General features: G+C 48.3%; 1 protein-coding gene and 1 long non-coding RNA gene across 2 annotated transcripts in view; one reads left to right on the top strand and one right to left on the bottom strand.

Moving 5' to 3' along the window:
- Positions 1–303: 303 nt before the first annotated feature.
- HCN4 (hyperpolarization activated cyclic nucleotide gated potassium channel 4) overlaps positions 304–11813 on the bottom strand; it is a 303347-nt gene continuing 291837 nt past the window's right edge. Inside the window, exon 8 of the mRNA XM_063926470.1 lies at positions 304–2809. Within this exon, the coding sequence (XP_063782540.1) occupies positions 1722–2809 (1088 nt within the window). The 3' untranslated portion in view covers positions 304–1721. The remainder of the gene's footprint in view (positions 2810–11813) is intronic.
- Positions 2338–11813, top strand: part of LOC134932237 (uncharacterized) — a 34214-nt gene continuing 24738 nt past the window's right edge. Inside the window, exon 1 of the long non-coding RNA XR_010179285.1 lies at positions 2338–2558. This is a non-coding gene — a long non-coding RNA (uncharacterized LOC134932237). The remainder of the gene's footprint in view (positions 2559–11813) is intronic.

Genomic DNA, 11813 nt, shown 5'->3' with positions numbered 1-11813 from the left:
TTTACTTTTTTGTGCCCTGTCTCCTGCGGAGCCGCTATTCCCCATGGTCCTTACGGAGTTCCCAGCATCCACTACGGACTATGGCCCTCATTCCGAGTTGTTCGCTCGTTCTTTTTCATCGCATCGCAGTGAAAATCCGCTTAGTACGCATGCGCAAAGTTCGCACTGCGACTGCGCCAAGTAACTTTACTATGAAGAAAGTATTTTTACTCACGGCTTTTTCTTCGCTCCGGCGATCGTAATGTGATTGACAGGAAATGGGTGTTACTGGGCGGAAACACGGCGTTTCAGGGGCGTGTGGCTGAAAACGCTACCGTTTCCGGAAAAAACGCAGGAGTGGCCGGAGAAACGGTGGGAGTGCCTGGGCGAACGCTGGGTGTGTTTGTGACGTCAACCAGGAACGACAAGCACTGAACTGATCGCACAGGCAGAGTAAGTCTGGAGCTACTCTGAAACTGCTAAGTAGTTAGTAATCGCAATATTGCGAATACATCGGTCGCAATTTTAAGAAGCTAAGATTCACTCCCAGTAGGCGGCGGCTTAGCGTGTGTAACTCTGCTAAATTCGCCTTGCGACCGATCAACTCGGAATGAGGGCCCATGAGAAATAGAATTATCGGTAAGTAAATTCTTATTTATGGTAGGCTCATGTTAAACTACTGTATCCTATCAGCGCTGCAAAGACCTGAGTAGACTAATTTCTAAAGTTATATTGACTTCCTATCGGTTATCTATCTTACAGGGCCGTCTTTTCGTATGGGCTCAATGGGCAGTTGCCCAAGGGCCACAGCAGTGTAAGGGCCATTGGCTGATAGCTGAGGGTCCCCTTTTTACAGGGTACCTTTTTTTTTTTAATCGGCCCTGGGGAACCGGAGAAATCCAACTTCGAAGTATTGGTCATCATCAAAGCCTGTTAATTGCTCTTCCGAGTACAAATACAGTATCTAGGGTTCTGTCTGACTTGCCCTTCCCCCGCTCCAGCTCTACACGCCTGGTATGCAGTTTTAGATTTTCGTTGGTTGATTGCTCTGGCTCCTGAACTCTGATCCCCAAGCCCCCAGTACCTCCTGAAAGTTGGGACTCTAATTTTTTTTTTTATCCCATTTAAAGCTAAGAAATCTATTTCCAGGAACTGGAGATATCTGCAGTCAAACAAGCTGCCCTCCCACCAGAAAATTATGAATATAAAGCCCACTCCACTATCCACTACTCCCCTGCGTATTACCACCCTGGAAGTCATGTACCGGGGCCCCTTCATTCATCCCAATGCCTCTTCTACAGTTTAGTGTTCTCCCTCCAACTCCATCTCCCACCATCTGTGTAGTAAAGGAATAATTAGCAGAAATTACTGCTCCAGGTCCTACATGCTGAGTGGAGGATAGAACACCCCCTACTGCCAACGGGATATCAAAGCTGCCACTGATAGCACCCCTTACCCATACCGCTGGAGGATCTGTAGGGTCCTCAGTGCACTGCTTTGCCCAGGGGCCTACACTGCTGTTAAGACGGCCCTGTCTATCCATGTGCATTTATTTCACCATACATGTTAAACGGTGGCGTCCAAACTCCACCTAGCTTATTGGCCTTTGTCATATAAACTAATGGCAGAATAGATACATCCTTTACCTTTTTAATTTTTTAAACTATGTAACCTCCGCAAGTATTCTGAAAAATGTCTCAATGGATGCATGTCCTTATGCAGATCTTTAGCAATGAACAAGGTCATAAGTTACAAGGGAGTTTTGAGTAGTATGGCAGGTCCTCTCCACCAGCACCAGTTGTTCCAAATACAAACTCTTTCTGTGACGGAGTGGTTTGGCCTGTCAAATCTGGGCTTCCTCCTCTGGGAAGTAAGGTAAAGTCTGGGGTAAACTGCTGAGGAAAGTGGGGTGAGCTTGGTGCAGGCTGAGGCAAGGAAGGCTGAGACACTGAAATGGGCCGACCATCTTGCCTAAGTCGGCTAAGGGGTAGAGCAGTGCAGCTGCTGGGGTTGGAGGAAATACGAGATGTATGAGGAAGGAGGAGAGATCGCGAAGAACCACACACCTGAGTGGTTCGAACTGGGCCTGGACTCAGCGCCAAGGGTGAACTTCCAGGAGAGTCTGATCTCTGTAATGGAGGTGGTAACACCCATAGTGGCTCTGAAACTCCAGATGAAGGCTGCCCCGGTGAATGGGTGTTTAGGCCTTGATATTGTCCGGAAGAGGGAGGTGGGAGTTGCTGGTCAGATTGTGATAGTCTAGGTTGACTAGATGATAGTGTTGCTTTTGGACACCATTGTGATGTCACAAAAGCAGCTGGAGTAGAGCGGGTTGGGGGCAGTTGTTGAGTAGCAACCTTGTCAAAACAGGGCACAGTAGATGGTAGCCTGGGACTCACACAGGCTGCTGCAGAAAACCGTGCCAGCTGGTGTACATGAAAAGACGACTGCTGCAATAACGGCGCCTCTGCTCCTACTAAGTTTGAGGCAAAAGGCTGTCTCTGCAGCTGTTGGAACCCACGTGCTGTTATACCTAATGCTGAATGTGGAGGACGGAAAATGTTGGCTGGCAGTCGATGGTGAGTTAAGGGGATAGCAACTGATGTTGTGGCAGCTGCCGCCTGTAAAGGTGCCTGGATCAGTGGTGTCCATATTACAGGAGTTGGAGGAGTCGGTACAGAATCTTCCTCAGGATGTGTGCATCGGGGTCCCTGGGCCATCTCACGATCATGTTGAACAATCTGCTGTATTATCTCATTTTCCTGGAAGTTTAGCACCCCAGTACGGAGGTCGTGCTGTACCTTGTGTAGGAGCAGAGAGTTCTTTTTACCTAAAACAAAGCAAAAAAATATTTTAGTTTATATATAATTTTCAAATCATTTACAAACTACTTTTTTTTCCAGTTAGTATCACGTAATATAAACCTGTGTATTGTTGCTTTTTTAAAACATGGAAATCACAGTTACTCCTTAATATTTGTGGCCTTCTTCAACTTATAACTTAATTAACTGAATCTGAGTTCAGAGAAGGGCAATGTTCCATAGATTTAAGATGCACTTTGAAATTTGTATGTGAAAGCTCCCAAATGATAGGGATTATATTTGATAATGTCATCTACAGTATCTCACTGCAAACTCCTCTCCTGTGCACTTTTAATGCATCCTTCAGAATATTATTAATAGGGATTATTATTACTATTATCTTTCATTAAAATGGCACTCCAAAATGTTTGCAGAGCCGTACATGGGGATAAACAACTGTAAAATAACAGAGCAACAGGGCATGGTGTAAGTGCATAGCATGAGTACAAGACATTATTACAACGTCACAGACTGGGTAGGACTAGTAACATGGACAAGGGTAGGATTGGATGATAGGAGGGGCATGCCATGTGGAGACGCGGGATGTATAAGTTCAGCACTAGCCCTGTCCCAATGTATACATGAGTAAACTGTGTCAGAGTCTCAGAGTCACTGTAGGGAAATAGAAAACAAATGAGCAGAGCACTGGACGGTGCCAGAGGTAGGTCAAAACTAAAGAAGGATCTGCCCCTAAGAACTTACATACTAAAGAGAACAGATAGACTGGATAGGAGAGGATCAGTACAGAACAAGGAACCTAGCTTGAGGAATTGTTTCACTGCTTAAGAAAAATATAGCACACGCGTCAGTAAATTAAATTGTCAGACTGCATATCAGACTTATTGCAGACTATGCACAGGTAAATGTGGTACCTATTACTGTATGTCTCTGCAACTGCATATTATCTTAACATCAGTTAAGGCTCTGAATCAGAGCCCCATTAAGGGGGAATGGGAGAGGCACAGGGTGCAAGATCTTTGGACCACACCCCAGCCTTTACTTACAGCACTCACTGTGATTGTAGAAACTGAAACTGACAGGGAGGGTAGAGTCCAAGCAAGCGGCAGGGCTACACTGCACTGTACAGTCAGTGCCTGCAGCATGGTTAGAGAGGAGGTAGCAGCAGCTGCACACAGTGGGTGTAGTACGGTATGCCGGCTATCGGTGTCCCGGCGCACAGCATACCAGCGCTGGAATACCGACCACCGGCATATCGACAGCGTGGCGAGCGCAAACGGGCCCCTCGCCACGTCGTGGACCCCCAAGAGGAAGAAACGGTGTCGGTATGCCGGCTGTTGGGATTCCGGCACCGGTATACTGTGCGCCGGTGCCCCGACAGCCTGCAAACTGAAGACCACCCACACACAGTGTATCAGAATAGAAAGTAAGAGGGAGGGCACTATATGAGAGGAGGGGTCATAATTTGAGCTCAGGTGTCAGCAAGCAGATCAAGGGTGGCAGAGATAACTAGATCAGTGGTAAATAGCATACACTGTAACTGGAGCCTGGGCTGGATGGGAGGGGAGGCCTGTTACACTTCAGTGAATTCTCCATCACCGGCATGCCACTGTATGCATTCCCCCAGCTATATAGGGAAATTCCACAGGTAACGGAATCACCTTTCTCTATCGTCCTAGTGGATGCTGGGGTTCCTGAAAGGACCATGGGGAATAGCGGCTCCGCAGGAGACAGGGCACAAAAAGTAAAGCTTTTCCAGATCAGGTGGTGTGCACTGGCTCCTCCCCCTATGACCCTCCTCCAGACTCCAGTTAGATTTTTGTGCCCGTCCGAGAAGGGTGCAATCTAGGTGGCTCTCCTAAAGAGCTGCTTAGAAAAAGTTTAGCTAGGTTTTTTATTTTACAGTGATTCCTGCTGGCAACAGGATCACTGCAGCGAGGGACTGAGGGGAGAAGGAGTCAACTCACCTGCGTGCAGGATGGATTGGCTTCTTGGCTACTGGACATCAGCTCCAGAGGGACGATCACAGGTACAGCCTGGATGGTCACCGGAGCCGCGCCGCCGGCCCCCTTGCAGATGCTGAAGTCAGAAGAGGTCCAGAATCGGCGGCTGAAGACTCCTGCAGTCTTCTAAAGGTAGCGCACAGCACTGCAGCTGTGCGCCATTTTCCTCTCAGCACACTTCACACGCAGTCACTGAGGGTGCAGGGCGCTGGGGGGGGGCGCCCTGGGAGGCAAATGTAACCTATATAAAGGCTAAAAATACCTCACATATAGCCCCCAGAGGCTATATGGAGATATTTAACCCCTGCCTGGATTCACTAAATAGCGGGAGACGAGCCCGCCGGAAAAGGGGCGGGGCCTATCTCCTCAGCACACGGCGCCATTTCCTCTCACAGCTCCGCTGGTCAGGACGGCTCCCAAGTCTCTCCCCTGCACTGCACTACAGAAACAGGGTAAAACAGAGAGGGGGGGGGGGCAAATTTATGGCGATATTTTGATATAACAAAGCAGCTATAAGGGAGCACTTATTATAAGGCTATCCCTGATATATATATAGCGCTTTTGGTGTGTGCTGGCAAACTCTCCCTCTGTCTCCCCAAAGGGCTAGTGGGTCCTGTCTTCGTTAGGAGCATTCCCTGTGTGTCTGCTGTGTGTCGGTACGTGTGTGTCGACATGTATGAGGACGATATTGGTGTGGAGGCGGAGCAATTGCCAAATATGAGGATGTCACCCCCTAGGGAGTCGACACCAGAATGGATGCCTTTATTTATGGAACTACGGGATAGTGTCAACACGCTAAAGCAGTCGTTTGACGACATGAGGCGGCCGGACAATCAATTAGTGCCTGTCCAGGCGACTCAAACACCGTCAGGGGCTGTGAAACGCCCTTTGCCTCAGTCGGTCGACACAGACCCAGACACAGGCACTGACTCCAGTGGTGACGGTGACGAATCAACCGTATTTTCCAGTAGGGCCACACGTTATATGATTTTGGCAATGAAGGAGGCGTTACATTTAGCTGATACTACAGGTACCACTAAACAGGGTATTATGTGGGGTGTGAAAAAACTACCTATAGTTTTTCCTGAATCAGAAGAATTAAATGACGTGTGTAATGAAGCGTGGGTTGCCCCTGATAAAAAGCTGATAATTTCAAAGAAATTATTGGCATTATACCCTTTCCCGCCAGAGGTTAGGGAGCGCTGGGAAACACCTCCTAGGGTGGACAAGGCGCTAACACGCTTATCTAAACAAGTGGCGTTACCCTCTCCTGAGACGGCCGCACTTAAAGATCCATCAGATAGGAGGATGGAAAATATCCAAAAAAGTATATACACACATGCAGGTGTTATACTACGACCAGCTGTAGCGACTGCCTGGATGTGCAGTGCTGGGGTAGTTTGGTCAGAGTCCCTGATTGAAAATATTGATACCCTGGACAGGGACAATATTTTACTGTCGTTAGAACAAATAAAGGATGCATTTCTTTATATGCGTGATGCACAGAGGGATATCTGCACACTGGCATCACGGGTAAGTGCTATGTCCATTTCGGCCAGAAGAGCTTTATGGACGCGACAGTGGACAGGCGATGCGGATTCAAAACGGCATATGGAAGTTTTGCCGTATAAAGGGGAGGAGTTATTTGGAGTCGGTCTATCAGATTTGGTGGCCACGGCTACAGCCGGGAAATCCACCTTTCTACCTCAAGTCACTCCCCAACATAAAAAGGCACCGACTTTTCAACCGCAGCCCTTTCGTTCCTTTAAAAATAAGAGAGCAAAGGGCTATTCATATCTGCCACGAGGCAGAGGTCGAGGGAAGAGACAGCAACACGCAGCTCCTTCCCAGGAACAGAAGCCCTCCCCGGCTTCTACAAAAGCCTCAGCATGACGCTGGGGCTTCTCAAGCGGACTCGGGGACGGTGGGCGGTCGTCTCAAAAATTACAGCGCGCAGTGGGCTCACTCGCAGGTAGATCCCTGGATCCTGCAGATAATATCTCAAGGGTACAGGTTGGAATTAGAGACAGATCCACCTCGCCGTTTCCTGAAGTCTGCTTTACCAACGTCCCCCTCCGAAAGGGAGACGGTTTTGGAAGCCATTCACAAGCTGTACTCTCAGCAGGTGATAGTCAAGGTACCTCTTCTACAACAAGGGAAGGGGTATTATTCCACTCTTTTTGTGGTACCGAAGCCGGATGGCTCGGTAAGGCCTATTCTAAATCTGAAGTCCTTGAACCTGTACATAAAGAAGTTCAAGTTCAAGATGGAGTCACTCAGAGCAGTGATAGCGAACCTGGAAGAGGGGGACTTTATGGTATCCTTGGACATCAAGGATGCGTATCTCCACGTTCCAATTTACCCCTCACACCAGGGGTACCTCAGGTTCGTTGTACAAAACTGTCACTATCAGTTTCAGACGCTGCCGTTCGGATTGTCCACGGCACCTCGGATCTTTACAAAGGTAATGGCCGAGATGATGATTCTTCTTCGAAGAAAAGGCATATTAATTATCCCATACTTGGACGATCTCCTAATAAGGGCAAGGTCCAGAGAACAGCTAGAGATGGGATTAGCACTGTCTCAAGAAGTGCTAAAACAGCACGGGTGGATTCTGAATATTCCAAAATCCCAGGTAATGCCGACAACTCGGCTGCTGTTCCTAGGGATGATTCTGGACACGGTTCAGAAAAAGGTTTTTCTCCCGGAGGAAAAAGCCAAGGAGTTATCCGAGCTTGTCAGGAACCTCCTAAAACCAGGAAAGGTGTCTGTACATCAATGCACAAGAGTCCTGGGAAAAATGGTGGCTTCTTACGAAGCAATTCCATTCGGCAGATTCCACGCAAGAATTTTCCAAAGGGATCTGTTGGACAAATGGTCAGGGTCGCATCTTCAGATGCACCTACGGATAACCCTGTCTCCAAGGACAAGGGTGTCTCTTCTGTGGTGGTTGCAGAGTCCTCATCTATTGGAGGGCCGCAGATTCGGCATACAGGATTGGATCCTGGTGACCACGGACGCCAGCCTGAGAGGCTGGGGAGCAGTCACACAAGGAAGAAACTTCCAGGGAGTATGGACGAGTCTGGAAACGTCTCTTCACATAAACATTCTGGAACTAAGAGCAATATACAATGCTCTAAGCCAGGCAGAACCTCTGCTTCAGGGAAAACCGGTGTTGATCCAGTCGGACAACATCACGGCAGTCGCCCATGTGAACAGACAGGGCGGCACAAGAAGCAGGAGTGCAATGGCAGAAGCTGCAAGGATTCTTCGCTGGGCAGAGAATCATGTGATAGCACTGTCAGCAGTGTTCATCCCGGGAGTGGACAACTGGGAAGCAGACTTCCTCAGCAGACACGATCTTCACCCGGGAGAGTGGGGACTTCATCCAGAAGTCTTCCACATGCTGGTAACCCGTTGGGAAAGACCAATGGTGGACATGATGGCGTCTCGCCTCAACAAAAAACTGGACAGGTATTGCGCCAGGTCAAGAGATCCGCAGGCAATAGCTGTGGACGCGCTGGTAACGCCTTGGGTGTACCAGTCGGTGTATGTGTTTCCTCCTCTGCCTCTCATACCAAAAGTATTGAGAATTATACGGCAAAGAGGCGTAAGAACGATACTAGTGGTTCCGGATTGGCCAAGAAGGACTTGGTACCCGGAACTTCAAGAGATGATCACGGAAGATCCGTGGCCTCTACCTCTAAGGAGGGACTTGCTTCAGCAGGGTCCCTGTCTGTTTCAAGACTTACCGCGGCTGCGTTTGACGGCATGGCGGTTGAACGCCGGATCCTAAAGGAAAAAGGCATGCCGGAAGAAGTCATTCCTACTTTGATTAAAGCAAGGAAGGAAGTAACCGTGCAACATTATCACCGAATTTGGCGAAAATATGTTGCGTGGTGCGAAGATCGGAGTGCTCCGATGGAGGAATTTCAACTGGGTCGATTCCTACATTTCCTGCAATCAGGATTGTCTATGGGTCTCAAATTGGGATCTATTAAGGTTCAAATTTCGGCCCTGTCGATTTTCTTTCAAAAAGAATTGGCTTCAGTCCCTGAAGTCCAGACCTTTGTTAAGGGAGTGCTGCATATACAGCCTCCTGTGGTGCCTCCAGTGGCACCGTGGGATCTCAATGTGGTTTTGGACTTTCTAAAATCTCATTGGTTTGAACCACTAAAAAAGGTGGATTTGAAATATCTCACTTGGAAAGTGACCATGCTTCTAGCCCTGGCTTCTGCCAGGAGAGTATCAGAATTGGCAGCTTTATCTTACAAAAGCCCATATCTGATTTTCCATTCGGACAGGGCAGAACTGCGGACTCGTCCGCATTTTCTCCCTAAGGTGGTGTCAGCATTTCATTTGAACCAGCCTATTGTAGTGCCTGCGGCTACAAGTGACTTGGAGGACTCCAAGTTACTGGACGTTGTCAGAGCATTAAAAATATATATTGCAAGGACAGCTGGAGTCAGAAAATCTGACTCGTTGTTTATATTGTATGCACCCAACAAGATGGGTGCTCCTGCGTCTAAGCAGACGATTGCTCGTTGGATCTGTAGCACAATCCAACTTGCACATTCTGTGGCAGGCCTGCCACAGCCTAAATCTGTAAAGGCCCACTCCACAAGGAAGGTGGGCTCATCTTGGGCGGCTGCCCGAGGGGTCTCGGCATTACAACTTTGCCGAGCAGCTACGTGGTCAGGGGAGAACACGTTTGTAAAATTTTACAAATTTGATACTCTGGCTAAGGAGGACCTGGAGTTCTCTCATTCGGTGCTGCAGAGTCATCCGCACTCTCCCGCCCGTTTGGGAGCTTTGGTATAATCCCCATGGTCCTTTCAGGAACCCCAGCATCCACTAGGACGATAGAGAAAATAAGATTTTACTTACCGATAAATCTATTTCTCGGAGTCCGTAGTGGATGCTGGGCGCCCATCCCAAGTGCGGATTATCTGCATAAATTGTACATAGTTATTGTTAACTAATTCGGGTTATTGTTGAAGGAAGCCATCTTTCAGAGGCTCCGCTGTTATCATACTGTTAACTGGGTTTAGATCACAGGTTGTACGGTGTGATTGGTGTGGCTGGTATGAGTCTTACCCGGGATTCAAAATCCTCCCTTATTGTGTACGCTCGTCCGGGCACAGTACCTAACTGGAGTCTGGAGGAGGGTCATAGGGGGAGGAGCCAGTGCACACCACCTGATCTGGAAAAGCTTTACTTTTTGTGCCCTGTCTCCTGCGGAGCCGCTATTCCTCATGGTCCTTTCAGGAACCCCAGCATCCACTACGGACTCCGAGAAATAGATTTATCGGTAAGTAAAATCTTATTTTTTACAGTGATAAACTTTATTCATTCTACAACTGCCACCACTAATGTGAACAAATCATCATAACCCAACAGCCCACAATAAATCCCATATAAATTCTATGAAAATAGCTTAAGTGCTATCTTATGTAAGTTGTCCTTGATACATCGGCCTACTTTCAAAGTCTGTAACGGAATCACCATTCAAAAGACATGTTACTATGTGTGTGCACACAGGGCCGGTTCAAGGGCGCTCTGCGCCCCGGGCAGGAAAAGGGGTGTGTCCTAATACAGGGGGCGTGGTCAGTTACGCCTCCTGTACATTGCTAGCGTCGCTTGAATGCTGAGCGGTGCGCGATGACGTCATCGCGCACCGCACAGCAAAAGGTCCTCTCCACGAAGGGAAACTAGACGCTATGCGTCTAGTTCCCTTCGTGGAGAGGACCTTTGCTGTGCGGTGCGCGATGACGTCATCGCGCACCGCTCAGCAAAGTTACTCTCCACGAAGTGAAACTAGACGCATAGCGTCTAGTTCCCTTCACAGGAGGCGCACGGGGACGGCAGCGGAAGCGGACGGGGGACACAGTGCAGCAGTGGCGGATCTTGCCACGGTGCAGCGCATTCCGGATGGCGCCAGCGCCCCGGGCAAAAGTCCTGCTTGCCCGTGGCAAGATCCGCTACTGTGTGCACATCAAATTGTTAAATTCAGCTTCCAGAATTAACTCTAGATTTTCAATTTCATTGCAATTTGGTAAAAGTGTGACAATTTGTCTAACCTGGGCACATTGTTTAATAAAGTAACGGAATCATCATGCTGTGGTAATGGAATCACCAAGTGGGTAATGAGCATGGTAAAACTTTATATAACTGATAATATCTCAAAATCGGAATAATCAAACTTTGTTTTGGTAATGGAATCAACTTTACTGATGTGTATTTCAATTTAACCATATAATGGAGAGATAATTATTTATGTCTGTTTAATTGCCTTATTTCCATTATTTATAAATCTGATATTGAGATATTGGTCGGGAGGTAATAGGAGCTGATAACATCAAAATGCCCGTTGTTTGTGGACCCGCTTGTCCGCTATGTGTGATCCTAGCCTAAGAGTCATATAAATGTACTAAGTCGCACAAGCAGTTCCAGCTGAATCCAATGATATGTGACATGCCTATATTCTGTGTATAATTTCCAAATACTCTACGTACTGTACTTGCTTTTTAAAAAAAACTAATGAAAAACACAGAAATACATCATAGACGCAAATGAATGTACTAAGTCACACAAGCAGCTTATGCTGATTTAAATGATATGCGGCATGCAGGGCCGGCGCCACCATTAGGCAGCTTTAGGCAGCTGCCTATGGGCGCCGGCCACTTGAGGGCGGCACGCTCCCACTGAATCTGTTTTATTATGTTTTCCTAAGCTGCTCTTGCAGCGGCCGCAGCCGCCGCTGTTTGTCACCCTCACCACCGGCAGTGCTGACACCCATCAGTTGTGCTGCTGGCTGTCCTGTGGGGTGTTGGGCACAAGGGGGCAGTGTGAGGTTGTGGAAGCAGTACAGCAGCGCAGTGGCAGCAGAGAGCCATGCGTCTGACAGTAGAGCCCTGCGTGCAACCCAGTACCAGCAGAAGAGGAGCAGGGGAAGTGGTGACAGGAGATGCCCAATCTCCGGGGACGCTGGGCTGCTGCAGGCTGCTGGAGG

The sequence above is a fragment of the Pseudophryne corroboree genome, chromosome 6, assembly GCF_028390025.1.
Source record: "Pseudophryne corroboree isolate aPseCor3 chromosome 6, aPseCor3.hap2, whole genome shotgun sequence".
Classification (NCBI taxonomy): Eukaryota; Metazoa; Chordata; class Amphibia; order Anura; family Myobatrachidae; genus Pseudophryne; species Pseudophryne corroboree.
The sequence above is the reverse complement of the archived record's forward strand: the minus strand, read 5'-3'. Positions and strand labels throughout refer to the sequence as shown.